Source organism: Mirounga leonina, unplaced genomic scaffold (assembly GCF_011800145.1).
Source record: "Mirounga leonina isolate KUSES-001 unplaced genomic scaffold, KU_Mleo_1.0 Mir_195, whole genome shotgun sequence".
NCBI lineage: Eukaryota > Metazoa > Chordata > Mammalia > Carnivora > Phocidae > Mirounga > Mirounga leonina.
This window is the reverse complement of record NW_023270490.1, coordinates 2,678,897-2,693,356: the sequence shown is the minus strand read 5'-3', so window position 1 is coordinate 2,693,356 and position 14,460 is coordinate 2,678,897. Positions and strand designations below refer to the sequence as shown.

The window sequence follows — 14,460 nt, the reverse complement described above, 5'->3', positions numbered from 1 at the left end:
ATGCTCTGCTCTCGCAGAACCCTCTGGACCACAGGCTTACTGTCCTGCAGCAGAAGGGGGCACCCGTGCTTAGCTGGAAGCCCCCGGGGCTACCCGTTTCCCACTGGGCACCGCCCTCAGGCCCCGCTGACCGGGCTTTGGTGATCATCCCAGAGGCGAAGGGAGAATATTGCTGGTGTTGGAGCGCCTTTCTGCTCTCGGATCACTGTGCTGGCTACTCTGAGCTGCACACGCCTTCTGGAACATTCTGCCTGCTCACTGCTGTCTTCCCGTTTGCTTGCAGATGTGTACTTCATCGCCACTTTGTCGTTCTTGTGGAAGGTCTCCGTTATCACTCTGGTCAGCTGTCTGCCCCTGTACGTTCTCAAGTACCTGCGGAGAAGGTTCTCCCCGCCCAGCTACTCGAAGCTCACATCGTAGGCGTGCGCTGGCCCAGGGCGCGGTGGCCTCTGCGCTCTCCTCGCGGGCAGAGTTCAAGTTGCGTTGTTCTTAACCGCCACCTGTGGATCTTGCAGTAATCGCTACCACGTGCAGTTTTGACGTGAAAAGGCTCTGCACGGAGTCCTGACGCTGAATGATCGGGGAGGTTCCTGGAAGGGGCCCACGCGGGCCTGCTCGGGCCCCTGGCGGTTCGGCCTGGGGTGAATGTACATATGTTAAGGCTGGTGGCTCAGCTAACAGATTTATACATGGGTCACTGTGCAAGCTTCCTAGGACTTGAATTTTGTTGTCATGTGATAAAAGTTTGTCTAATTGACGATTGTAGAGGGGTTTTTGTTTTACACCATCCTAATGTGTGTGTACTCTTTACATCTTTCTCACTCTTAAAAACCAGTTGTTTCAGAGAAATGTAAAAGCTCTTGGTATAGGTTTGTGGAAAAAGACCGTGACTTTGGTAGAAAGTTATGGAGACGGTAATCTCAAGGTGGCAATGCGGAATATCCTGTCCGAGGTAGCGCTGATCACGAGGCCGCACCGGCTTCCTAGAATGTCACAAAGCAAATGGGAGGAGAGAGCGTGAGAGAACGAGCCGTAAATCCAGTCTGGTCTCCTCCCTCGGACTCAGCATCTCCAGCGCTTGACTTAGCTTCGCCTGCCACCTCATAAAAGAATTTCAAAAGTGTTATCCTGCTTTGTTCGGACCTGGTAACAATTATCAAGCCTGTGGCCGGCTGAGGACACCCTCAGACGCTTTCAGCAGAGTTTTTGTAGCAGGAAACGTGCCACTGAACAGCTCCCAAACGTGTCGACAGAGTGATAGGAGACTCAACTAATTCTTTAGACAACGCTGCATGTGTGGCCAGGCCCCTCCGAGTCCGAGTGCAAGGTCAGGGATGGGGGCTCTCGGCTTCCACACAGTCTGTTCCCCATCAGGAGGCCGAATGACAAAGGCAGAGGCGTCTCACGTGTTGCCGCGCATCGTTCGGCGGTGGCCGCCCCGGTGGGAGGAGGCCTGGGCTCCGTCGTGCTGCCTACAGCTTTCAAGGGGAACTTGCTGGAAGGCAGGTGGTGGCAGAGATCCCTCCCCCACAGGGACAGAGTACACGCATGTGTGTTTCTCATAAAGCTGTGGCCTCCCGCTTCAGAGGAGGAAGGCGGTGTGCAAGGCCTGCACGGGGCGGGGCAGGGCATTCGTTCTTGGGTTTTCAAGTCGCTCAGCGCCGCAGCCGCGTAGCATGGCACCAGGGTTCGGCTGGTAGACCTTCCAGAGCTGACCGTGCTCGAGATCATGGACTTGGATTAATTCCTTCCGCCCTCCTGCCTGTGTGTGCCTCAGGGCTCCGAGCCCGGCCTGGTGGCGGCGCCCACTACCCTCCGGGCAGCCGGTTCTGGGGGAGTTGGGGGCGGGAGGAACAGGCGGTGGTCCCCTTGCCTGGGGAGCCCTCTCGATATGCTCGTGTGTTTATGTTGCCCGTTTAAGACTTCGTAAAATGGCCGTAGTTTCGGGCCCTGGGAAGTTGGCTGTAGACTTGGCTTCGGTGTTAAGATTGTGCATTTCTGCGGTCACGTTTGCCTTCCCGGGCCGCCCGTTCCTGCCACGCAGAAAAGACCTACAGAGAATATAGGTTGCAGTGAATGAATGGTTTTTTAGGAATAGGGCCTTGGTCCCAAACTCAGGAAGATCAAACACGCCTGACGTCTTCCTGAGTGACGTTACGGAGTTTCATAGGTAGGGGAGGGGAGCGTGGGGCTGAGAGTTTCACACTTCTGACCTGTGTTTTTGGAAGTCCGATTTTAAGTGTCAAGTCGTTCCGTTCTGAGTTTGCAGACCCTGAAACTGGCCTTCTTCACAGACAGGTGATGGCTCCTGAGGTGGGGTTATAGAACCATTGCTAGGAAATCTTAGACGTTCCCAGCAGATAGAGGGAGATGGTCTGTCTGGTTTCTTCCCTCCAGTCCCAAGTTTGATCCGGGTGTGTGAGCTGACTTTTGAAGTCAACACCTGAGATACTGCTTGCCATCTCCAAGGAAGGAAGCTTCTCAGAGAGGCTGAAGAAGTCCCCCTGCCCCCCGGAAGTTGAAGGATGCTTGTCTATACCATTGCAAACCTTTTTGCCTTGTCTCGGCCACACTCTGGTAGGCAGTCAAGGGCCAGAGGGACCGAAACGCAAGTGGAGCCCAGACCACCATGCCGTGGAGCGGCCCCATTAGTGGGCAGCCCGCTCACACCCCCTGCCGGGGAGGCCTCGAATGTCGAGGAACACGCGTGCTTCTCAAAGTTGGAGCCCCAAAGGGCAGGAGCCTCACCTGCACACGTCAGACTCATCCCAGCAGAGAGAAGTGGTGCACACACGGGTTATCTTAGTTATGGGGGAAGACAAACACCCGAGCTGCTTTATAGGCAATCCTGAGTTCATAAACCGTAAGCATAAGGATTCTGTTGACCATTTCCTTGGTTTACCAATCTGGAAAGAATTTAGGAAGCACCACTGACCCCTTCCCCTCTTTTTGGACCTCAGTGGGACCTAAGTCTCTGACAGCTGATTTAATTCGAGGCTGGAGGCCCCACGGCATGCAATCAGTGCTGTTCAAACATTTCTCCTTAAAGTAAAAATTACAACCCCCCCCCCCGACACCACTACCCATTTCTGTCACAGCTCATATGTTTTATGATGATCTTTATTCGATCTTTCGGTGATGGTTGTGTGTGCGTGAGGACAAGGGGATCTGTTTGTGGTTTCTCCTTTTTCCCTCCTTCCTTCCTCTAAGGAAATGACCAGATGGAGCTTCTCCGGCTTCAGTAATTTCTGGCGCCTGACGGTGTTGGCCCTGGTTTGGTGCCTGGCGAGCACAGGTGTGAGTCGCCCGTGCTGACGGGGGCTGCTCGGGGCGGCGGACCCCCGACACGGAGCCACAGAGGCCATCCCGGGAGCGTCCTGACACTGGAGCAGACCACCTGTTCGCAGCCGCTGGGAGCGGGGAGACCAAGAGCCGGGGTGTCTCCCACTGTTGTGGTTATTCTCTCCAGGTCTCGGGCCCGCTTCCCTTAGTAAGAGAAGCCCTTCCGTGTCGCAGTGATCTTGAGTACCAGTGTCTGCCGACCCTTCCCTTAGTGTGTTCTCTGCTGAAAGTTTAGGTTACACTGACAACTTTTGAATGTATTTTGAGTTTTGTGCTCATTGGAAATTGACACGATAATGCCTCTTCTTTCTCTGGACTTTTGCTTTTATACTTTGTTTTGTTTTTACTGGGGTGGGGATGGGAACGCCCTCATGCCTTCATGGGGCAGCATTTTAAACCTTTGCCAAAATTTGCCGATGGGACCTACATGTGCTTCCACTCCATCCTGTTGAAGGCAAACACCTGTCAGCTGTTTTATCTTTAATCTGTGGGTGTGTGTATGTGAGTGTGTCACCTCCAACTTTTTGATGAGATACTTGGTTTGCATTTAAATCCCGTTACTCCCAGCTTTGTTTTCATTAAAAAGCATACAAGGAGCTTTGTAAATACAACCGATTTTCTCTCTCCTCCCTTCCTTTAATGTAAAGCCTTTTGTCATGTATACTTACAGGGAAATATTTCCACTAATGATGTTCATTTCGTCTTGGAAAAGTATTATGTTTTTGAATGGAACGGAGAGGCACACCACGGCGTGAGCAGCGCCCCGAAGACCTTGAGCTCCACGGCACCTGCTCACGCCCCAGCAGCTTTACCTGCGGATCCGTCCTGGTCACCCCATGGTCAGAGGTGCCATCCGTTCACATCACTGGGCAACGTCAGTGAATCCTGTGTTTGTTGGGGGGGGGGCAAGTGGGGGGGTGCACAAAAAAAGTTGTGGCTAATTTATGATTTTGTTGCAATGGGGCTAACTGTAAACTCTCCTAGGAGTCCATGGCTGCCCTGTTAGTAGGTCTGTACGGGTGATCGCCTTGCAGATACTCACCAGGACAGCATTTTGTCATTAGAGGGAAGCCTGGTACAGGATGCTTTAATTTAGCGGGGACTCCCAGATGATTTAAATTCTCGATCCTGTGATGATACACATGTGATCCTGCGTGTTTCTGAGCGGTTCTCCTTTCATGGTCTGCCAGCCTGGCCCGTCGCTGTTGCCCAATAAAGCTTGTGTACTTTATGCCTTTGGGGGATCATTTTAATTTGTGCAGAAACATGAATTCTGGTGTCAAAATGAAGGCTGTTTTATGTGTAACTCATGGTACAAAAAGTGTGAATAGCTTTTTCTCCAGTTAAAGTTATTTCGATTTTGGCAAAGAAAAAAAAAGAATCCCATCCTAAACCCATGCATTATTATTCTGTACTGTTGTCTATTCCAGACATGTCAGAATTTCAAAAGGTAATCGTTATAAATAGGAAAAAACATAAGATGCGTTTATTTATACACACAGTCCTTGATCAGTTTAGATACTTTTTTTTTTTAAATCAAAGGATAGATTTAGGAACACAGTCACCTAAGTTTTAGGCAGAGGAGGTTTGTAAGCTGTTGTATAGGAAGCGGAGGACATGTTTTATTAATTTCACCCAGTGCCTCTGAGCCAGGTAGAGCCGGGAAGCACTTTTGGTCGTCACAGTTGGGGCGGGCTGCTCAGGGAGCTAATGAGGGAGAGGCCAGCGATGCTGCAGGATGGCCCCCACAACATGGAATTACTCGACCGGAATGTCCAACGTGCCGAGGTTGAGAACCCTCCTCCCCACCCCCCTACAACCCGCACGTGTCCCATCTGTCATTTGCAGGAGACTTTCTTCCTTCCAGAGGAGCGCAGCGATGGGAACGCCCGTGTCTCAGGGAACCAGCTACGTACACACCCAACTGGCCAAGTGTTTTAATTAGGAGCTGTTTGCGGTGTGGGCTGCTGGTTTCCTCCTCCTGGCTCTGCGCTGCAAGGGTCATCCTCAGTTTATCGATTAGAAAGGGAATTGTAAACCAGCCGCCTCTCAACCCCGTAGTGGCTCCTCTGGGCATATTGGAGGCGCGTGCTCTCAGCCCCTGTGACGTGGGTTCCAGAGGGGTGGACAGACCCACGGTACTTTTCCGGAACGGGGTGCTCTCAAGGTAGCCCTGCCTCGGCTGTGAAATTCCATGCGCGTGCAGACACTGCCCCCTTCGCGCCACTAGGGGGGGCTTGAGATCGAAAGACCTTTACGTTTCCTGTTTTCAACAACCAGGAAGGTCCCGGGGCCCAGCCGCTCTGTCCAAGACGCCGCTTTCATGGCTCAGAACTGATTTCATGGCCAACGGCTCTGTTAAAAACAGACATTTCTTTTTATGTTGTTGACCAGACTGTTTTGCTGGACTTCACTTAAAAAAACACACGCACCAAAAAACTAGGGTTTGGAGGGGGGTGTGTGGGGGGGAGATGAATATTTATTTGATCTTGGATATTTGTATTCTTGAATATTTGGCAACTGGGAGGCCTTGCCCTACTCCTTATTCGGGCTAATAAGGTTTTGAGACGAAATGTTCCAACACCCCAAGTACTTTAACTGTTTTTGTTATGAAACTTTTTCAGGGTGACATGAAGCCCTGCGGTATTTGTGAGGAGATCTATAAATGATGGATTTGCTCACCTCAAAATAGAACTGTAGTCACTCCAAACTTTCCAGAAGTCGAGCACAGTAACAGAATTCATTCAGGACTTGCTAATTTCCTACTTGAAATGGGTTACATAACAAGAACAGTCCCGCCTTCGTGCCTCTCAAAACTACCCATGTAGTGATGGTGAAATGTATCATTAAAAGCTAGAAATAGCTTTGCTAAACTCTGGGAAAAAGAGGTTTTTCTCCTGATAGCTCCCCCTTTCCTTCACCCAAACATTGCATAATGTTAAAAAAGTCAACTCTTTCCGTGGGATTTAATTTCATCCTCCATGTGGCTGTGGTCGGAGGGATAACTTCAGCACTCTGGGGGCTGGCAGATTTTTGGAGGATCACGCATCCCCGGATCAGTTTCCATCCAAAGCCTTAGCAGACAAACACACCCGATCCTGGGGTTTCTCCCTTCCCCTCCTGCTCCCCCTTTGGTGGATGAGTTATCTATAACGTAGTGTCTTTTCGGAGAGCCTGCCTTCTTGTAGGAATGTCAAAGCCAAGCCACCCCTCAGCCTTCTGTGTTGAGGTTTGGACTTTGAAATGCATTCCCGTTAAGATTTGGGGTAATTGAATCATATTGTGAGGTCACTAGCTCCTCAACCTCTACCCGACAGCCAGGCAGGCCCCATTTCTTAGAACTCAGCCTGCAGGTTCTGTTTGCTCACACTAAGAACTTGGTGTTCCAAGCCTCTGCGGTCCATTTTCAAGAGATTTAAGAGCAAAGCATTTTCTTTTCTTCTATTGGTTCCAGATAAGCCCAGAAATATTTTTAAATTTTTTTCAAGAAAGATTGCAGAATCCTGAAAGAAAGGGGGACAGGGGTTATATGGAATATGCTTTTTCACTCATTCATTCATCAAATATTTACTGAGCACCTACTATGTGTTGGGTACTGTTCTTTGGGCTGGAGGACAGTGGAGAACAAGATGGCAGTCCCGGCCTTCACGGTGATTACATCCTTGTAAGTGTGTGAGAGAGAAGACAGATACGGATTCTAGTGTCCTAAGACAAAACGGGGTGAGGGGTGGGCAGAGGGCATTGATCAGGTAGGAGTAAGACTGGAGAAAGTGATGGGGGTCAGAGAAGCAACCCTTTGGGGATGGGCCCACTGAAGCAGAAGCCTGAAGGATAAAGAGGAGGGAGTTGTGGCAAGGTCTGGGGGAGCAGCATTCATGCAGTGGGGTGTGCAAAGGCCCTGGGGTTGGGAAGGCTGGGTATGTTGGAGGAGCAGAAAGGGGCACATGGCTGGCGTGCTAAGACCAAGGGGGAACATGGAGGAGATGAGGGCTGGGACAGGGGTTAAGGCCTGCAGACCATGGCATTCAGACTAAGGCGCCCTGTCTGAGAACTGAGCAAGCATTATTCAAGTTTGCCTGCTACACTTGAACTGTGTCTGAGAGGCCCTGTTTCACTGCCTTCTGCGATGCCTCCCTGACCCATCCCTGCCTGTTCTCCTTTCCACCTCCGTGGTCTAGGAGGGCTCCAGGGAGACCCACCCCTCCCACTGGAATCAACCCACTCTCATTTCTTGTGTATTTCTTGTGATTTTATTGGCATAAACGACACTATTAAATAAAGGGGAGAAGAAGCCGGTCCTTGGATGAAATTCTTGCTTTTCCAGCAAATACTACCAAGGCTCTGTTCTGCTTGGGGTGCAGTTGGCGGCTGTTCATCCGAGAGTCCTGGAAAGCAGGCCACCTCAGAATTGGGAGGTGAGTCCGGGGGGAGGACAGGTAGAGAGAAATGAACTGGGTCACGTTCTTCGAAGCTGCCACATTTCCAGAATAGGCCCGCTTGTGTCCGATGTCGAAGAGGAAGCCTGCGTGCTGCGTGCGGGAGCCCAGGCTGTGTTCAAATTCCTCCCAAAGAAAGAAGGAATAACGAGAACAGGCTGTGGAAAAGAATGTAGTTAGTGTCTTAAAGATGGGCAAATATTCATTCTCATTTGTCCTTTTATGTGAAACAGATTTTTTAAAAGGCAGTTGGAGTAGCTAATGACATCCAGAGCCCTGTTGATTCCGTGGGGCGGGGGTTGAAATTGGCCCCAACGATTAATCAGACCCAAAGAAAGAGGTGAGTTGCTCGGGAATTCTTCAGAGACGGAGCCAATAATTAGAGTGTAAGATGCTACTCTCTATGCACATAACTTAGCATAATTTTCTCAGGCAGCTCATCACCACCAGAATTAGAGAAAAATCAGACCAGGAAGAATCTGCTCGCTGGGCTGACTTGTGCAGACGTGGAGACTTTTGCTCCAAAATGGCTTCAGGCTTGAGGAAGACACCAAGAGAAAGCGCCGCCGTTCTTCTGGGCCCTAACTCAAGGGAGAATAGAAATGAATGCAATGCTGTTTTAGGGGAGGTGCGGGAATTTGGGGGCGGGCAGCCTAGGGACACGTGCCATGGACCCAGCTGGAATGGAGACAGATTCGAATACCAATTTCCATACTAACTGAGCGACTGGGCGCCGATTCCTACAATTCTCTGAGCTGGGGGGGCGGGGGGGAGTAGCCTTACCTCCACCTGGGACCTCTGAGCAAAGGGCCGGCTGCGCATGGAGGGAGGCCTCCTCGCTTCCAGACTCTTCAAACATGGAGGTCCCCCAACTGGAGAGAGTTCGCAGAGGATTTGGGATCTTGGGCGGAGGCAACATCTCCCCCTGAGTCTTTCCACTAACTTTGCTGACTCACAGGCACTCTGCCTTCGAATGCCCCCCCGGGTCCTGCTCTCCCAGCGGCGCTCTGCGTGGGACGCGAACCTGCCTGCATCATGCGGGGCTGGCCTGGGCCTCCCTAGGGACGCTCACAGCCCTTCAGGGTTGGGGTAGATGTGGCCAAGGGAGAAAGGGGACTTCCCAAGACTCCACTGACTCCGTGATCTGGGAGGCAGAATGAGAGCAAGTCACTGAATGGTCAATCACGTAACACTTTTTTTTTTTTTTTTTTACACGAAAGCAAATTCATTACTGTAATAGAGAAGAAGGCAAATTTTGCTTGAGTTGTAAAAAAGAAACCACAAGGCCTGGGTGATGTGTTGTGGGGAAGGGTGGCTGGTGCCCGGGCAGGCAGTGCCTCTTCACTGGCTCTGCTCTTTACAGATCTAAGGGACAGCTGGTTTTATCCTTACCCAGCCCAGGGCCGGGCCCATGGTTGGGGCTCAGTAAACGCCGAGGTTCTCGTTTTTTAATTTTTATTGTGGTAAAGTACACATAACATGAAATTGACCATTGTAACCGTTTTGGACTGTCTCATTCAGTGACATCGAGTCACTGAGTTTTAAGAGAAGGTTCTGGAAAATTCAGGAACCTGACTGAAATAAGTGGGCCTTGCCTTATCATGGTATTTCAGAGTTGCACAGTGCTTCCCCTACCTGCCCCTCAGGATCCCGGGAGGCAGGTGTTATCATCCCCATTTGGGAGGTGAGAAAAGCGTCACGGGGAGCCTGAGGTCGGGTCAGGCCCACACAGCAACACGAATGCTCATAGCAGCACTATTCACGATGGCAAAAAAAGTGGAAATGTCCAGCACGTGCTGAATACATAAACGAGAGGTGGCAGAGCCGTACAACGGAATACAGTTCCACAGTCAAAAGGGGTAAAGTCTGCTACATGCTGCAGGGCGGGTGGACCTTGAAAACATGATGCTCAGTGCGAGAAGCCAGGCCCTACAGGCCACGTACTGTATGTATGTATGTATGGCTCCATTTCTACGAGATGTCCGGAAGAGGCAAATCTATAGAGACGGAAGGCAGATCCATGGTTGCCTCGGGCTGAGGAAGCTAAGGGGGAATGCGGGGTGACTGCTAAGGGGTAGTCGGTTTCTTTTTTGGGTGATGCAAATGTTCTGAAATTAGACACACGGTTGCACACCTGAAAATACACTAAAACCCATTGAACAGTACACTTTATTATTTTTTAAAGATTTTATTTATTTGTCAGAGAGAGAGAGAGTGAGAGCACAAGCAGGGGGAGTGGCAGGCAGAGGGAGAGGGAGAAGCAGGCTCCCCACTGAGCCAAGAGCCTGATGCAGGACTCAATCCCAGGACCCTGGGATCATGACCTGAGCCGAAGGTAGACGCTTAACCTACTGAGCCACCCAGGCGTCCCGAACAGTACACTTTAAATGGGTGAATTATATAGTATGTAACTTATATCTCAACAATTCTGTTTTTATTTTTTATTTTATTTTATTTTATTTTTTAAAGATTTTATTCATTTATTTATTTGAGAGAGAGAGAGCAGGAGAGGGGGGAGGGTCTGAGGGAGAAGCAGACTCCCTGACGAGCAGGGAGCCCGATGCGGGACTCGATCCCGGGACTCCAGGACCACGACCTGAGCCGAAGGCAGTCGCCCAACCAACTGAGCCACCCAGGCGCCCAACAATTCTGTTTTTAAAAAGCCCTGCCAATATTTTGCACCAGCACGCGTGAGGGGTCCCGCGTCTCCACACCTTTGTCAGCACTTGGCGTTGTCCATGGTTTTGCTTTAGCCATTCTAGCAGATGTGCGTCTTCAGGGTTTTCATTGTATGTTCCTAGCGGCTGATGACATTGAACGTCTTTGCGTGTGCTTGGTTGCCACCCACATACCTTCTTTGGGGAGGCGTTCATGTCTTTTGCCCACTTTCTAAAAATTCCGTTGTTTTCTTATTGTTGACTTCTGGGAGTTCTTTACAGATTCTAGATACAAAGATATTGTCAAATATGTGATTTGAACCCCCCCCCCCCACCTGTAGCTCGGCATTTCATTCTCTTTATTGCCATGATTTCTAATTCTAGCCCCTCTGGTGGGTGCGTGGTGATATCTCACTGTGGTTCGAATTTCGCATCCCATCAATTCTCAGTTTGGCTCGCGGAGTCTTGGGTCAACAGCATCTCTGGCTACATGCATAGTGCTTTATATCGGGAATCTTTCTGAAGAGGGGGAGACTTGTTCTCTTTCGTACAAGCAAGGCTTTAAGAGATTCAGTAACTGGCTCAAGGTCACACAGCTCCTAGGTGACGGGTGGGGTCAGGATTGGAGCCCAGCCCTGTTGTCTTGGAGGTAGCTGCCTCTTTTGAGCTACAGTCCGCTTCAACCCTCAGCTTCAAGGCTCCTGGTAAAAGCAACCGCTTCGCATCTGCCCAGCAAGCTGCATTCCTTCATGGCATGTTGCAAGAGGCTGAGAAATGCCAGCAAAGATGACGAACGAAAGCTCCATTGACTTGACTCTCCTCATCCCAAGGACCCGCCTTCCCTCCGTCCCTGACATGGCAGTTCCCAGGGCTTTGCCACATTCTCTAGCCACTGTCGTTGTGTCACAATGACTGTTCCCACCTTCTAATTATGAGCAGAGTCAGCCCCGGGAGGGGGCAGAGGCCTTGGGCCATGAGTCATGGCGGGGATGTCGTCACCCGGAGGGAGAGGGCCCCTGAACTGTCTGGCGGCCCCATTCGATATCCACGGCTTGTGTGTTTATCAAGTGCCTCCTGGGAGCCAGGCAGCTTCTAGACACCATGGAGGCGACATTCATGGCCCCTGCTCACATGTCCCTTCTCAGAGAGCCCTTCGCTGACCGCCCCGTCTGATGTTACAGCCCTGTCACTCCCTAGCCCCTCACCCAGCTGCATTTGTCCTCAGCCACCTAGCACCACGAGAGCATTGTTTCCAGCCCTACCCACGGAAATGTATGCTCTGTGAGGACAGGGCTCGGACTTATATGCTGCTCTGGGAACCTCGAAACAGGTGGCACATCGTGGGTGTTCAATAAATGTGGGATGAACCAAGGAATTAAATGAATGAGGTAAGTGCATCTCACAGTGATAAATGCCATAATGAATTTAAATCAGGATGCCGTTAGGGAGACTGACCAGAGCGAGGTGTGTGTGGCTATTTTAGACTTGGTGGTCAGCCTGGGTGTCCTTGAATAAGTGGATATTTTTCTTTTTTCTTTATTATTATTATTATTATTATTATTTTTAAGATTTTATTTATTTGACAGAGAGACACAGTAAGAGAAGGAACACAGCAGGGGGAGTGGGAGAGGGAGAAGTAGGCCTCCCGCTGAGCAGGGAGCCTGATGCGGGGCTCCATCCCAGGACCCTGGGATCATGACCTGAGCAGAAGGCAGACGCTTAAGCAACTGAGCCACCCAGGCACCTGGATAGGTAGATTTTGAGCTTGAATCTGAAAGATGCAAGGAACAAGCATTCAGGGCAGAGAAAATAGCATATGCAAATGCCCTGTGGCAGAAAGGATTCAATGTATTAAGGAACCAGAAAGAAGAGCAATGGCAGCTGGTGCTCATAAGTGGAGGGAAGTGAGTACTGTCTGCAGGAAGGCATTTGTTTACCACGACCCCCTCCCCCACCCGCCTGCCTGTCTCCATCATACCAGAGCTCACTGTCATCTCAGCTTTCCAGGTCAGTTTCGAGAGTGTACCCACTGTGTGTCATGTTGAGAGACTGTAGATCCTGGGCTCATGGATTCCCATAGCCAGAGAGGTCAGGGAAGTGGCTCATACCCCAGACCACACTGCCCCAAGTATGACTGATTTCTTTCTCCCAGTCCAGGGCTGTGGCTTTTGGTAGCTGGACCAATCCATGAGAAAGCTCTCCTAATTCTTGAGAGAACCCCCCCCAGGGCTCAGGAAATGCCTCTCAAAATACCTCTCGAGAGCCATGTGGCTTCCAAATGGGGCTATGTATGCCATGTCAAAGTTACTTCCACTTAGGTTATCTCATTGAGTCCTCATTATAACCATGTGGGTGAAATGAAATTCAACTCCTCCAACAGATAGGGACAGCAAGAAACAACTTCAATGCCAGACCTGGCAACTCGTTAACCACGGAAAGCGGGGCAGATGTTGCACTCTGAGCCCGAGAGTTTACATCTGCGAAATGGGCATGTGTCCGTGTGTGTGAATGCCTCGTCTCTAACTGATAATACTTGTTGGAAGAAATAGACGTGGTGACGAGTGGGAAGTGCCTGGCATGGCGCATGGACATACAAAGCCATCTTGTATCAGTGACAGCTCTGGGCTTGCACACAGCTGAAGTCAGCCCTGGCGAAGTGAAGCAGGGAAGAGGGAGGGGGGATTTATGGCCAGGATGAGGAGCGGCTGGCTGACTGGTACTCCAGCTTGGAACCGACAAGAACCAGGACGCGCTGGGGAGGTGGTCGCAGGAGCTAACGCACCTCTAGACGGGTCACCTCCAGCTGTACTGTCCCCCTCCGGCCCCCCATCTTGCATCAAAAGCCAGTCTTGGTGGGAGAATCTCATGAGCTCAGCTTGGCTCACATGGCAGGGCGTTTCGGGCAACAGTTTCTCCAGACCGCCTGCCATGGGCAAGAGGTGATTCTCCAAAGGGCGAGTGCATGCTCGGTGGTCGAAGAATAACTCCCACCCCCCGCGGTAGTCGTGTTGACCTTGCTGCTGAACTCCCTGCTCAAGACCTCACCTCTCCAGGCTTCTGTTCCTCCTCTTCTGTTCCACACCAGTGCGGCTCTCAGAAGCTCTGGTGGCATTTTAGAAGAACGAGGACATCTCTATTGCTCAGCTTGAAGAACTTGCCCTGGCGTTCCCTCTTACAGGTCATTGGCCAGGACTGGGATACACGCCCGCCGGCAGCCTGGGCTCCCACAGTGGTCTTCCAGGCTTTCCCCTCGGGGGGTCGTAGGTTCTGTCCCACAGAATTCTCCGAGTCGCTAAAGCTTGAAAACAGGGTCAGGTGTCCTTTTTGACCCAGAAGGTGTCGGTGAAGGTTGGTTGTGTCGCCCCTGCACCCTGGAGCTCCTCCGAGGGAGGCCATCTGTCACCCGCCAGGTAGCTCCGCAGCCGCGGGCATCGAACGTACCTACAACGTGCCAAAGCCAGCGGCCAAACTGGGGAGGAAAGAAACACCAGGTGGGAGTACCCAGTAAATACGGATTGTGGCTGAACTGGGGGGGAAAAAAAAAGGATCATCTTGCCAGGGAGCAGTGTTGACTTAAGGCAGGTTTAATTACAGTGCCAGGTAAACTCTGCTCTGCCTTTTGGGGGCTGTCCCCAGCTCAGCTGTCAACTCCGCTTACCTTCCCGAGAGCTGACAATTACATGGTGGCACTTTTTCACTCGCGTGTGACCCAACACAGCCGCTCTTCTCAAAAGTTGGTAACTAAATTGGAGGTGCTGAAAGAAATATTGCAATTGAAATAATGCTTTAGGGGACGTTTATATGCCTTGGAGTGAATTAGTGTCTTTAAAAAAAAAGCCCCTTCTCTGTGCGCAAATATATACTTTTCACATTCCTTTTGAGGCACCAGCGATTTTAACAGCAGTGTAAATCAGACTTTACAGGCCACATATTTCAAGTATGGAGTTCATTAAATGTGTGAAATTTGACATTTGCTTCAGGGCGTGGCTGGGGTCCCCAGTAATGAATCACAAATTGTGTTGGGC

The 14,460-nt window shown here is 50.8% G+C and overlaps 1 protein-coding gene across 2 annotated transcripts in view; it reads left to right on the top strand.

Annotated features, from left to right (window-relative positions):
* The window catches only part of ATP9A (ATPase phospholipid transporting 9A (putative)), a 131,104-nt gene extending 126,489 nt beyond the window's left edge, over window positions 1–4,615 (top strand). For both annotated transcript variants that reach the window (XM_035025419.1, XM_035025418.1), the window contains exon 28: window positions 284–4,615. In XM_035025419.1, coding sequence (XP_034881310.1) covers window positions 284–420 — 137 coding nt within the window. In that variant the 3' untranslated portion in view covers window positions 421–4,615. The remainder of the gene's footprint in view (window positions 1–283) is intronic.
* The last annotated feature ends 9,845 nt before the right edge of the window (window positions 4,616–14,460 follow it).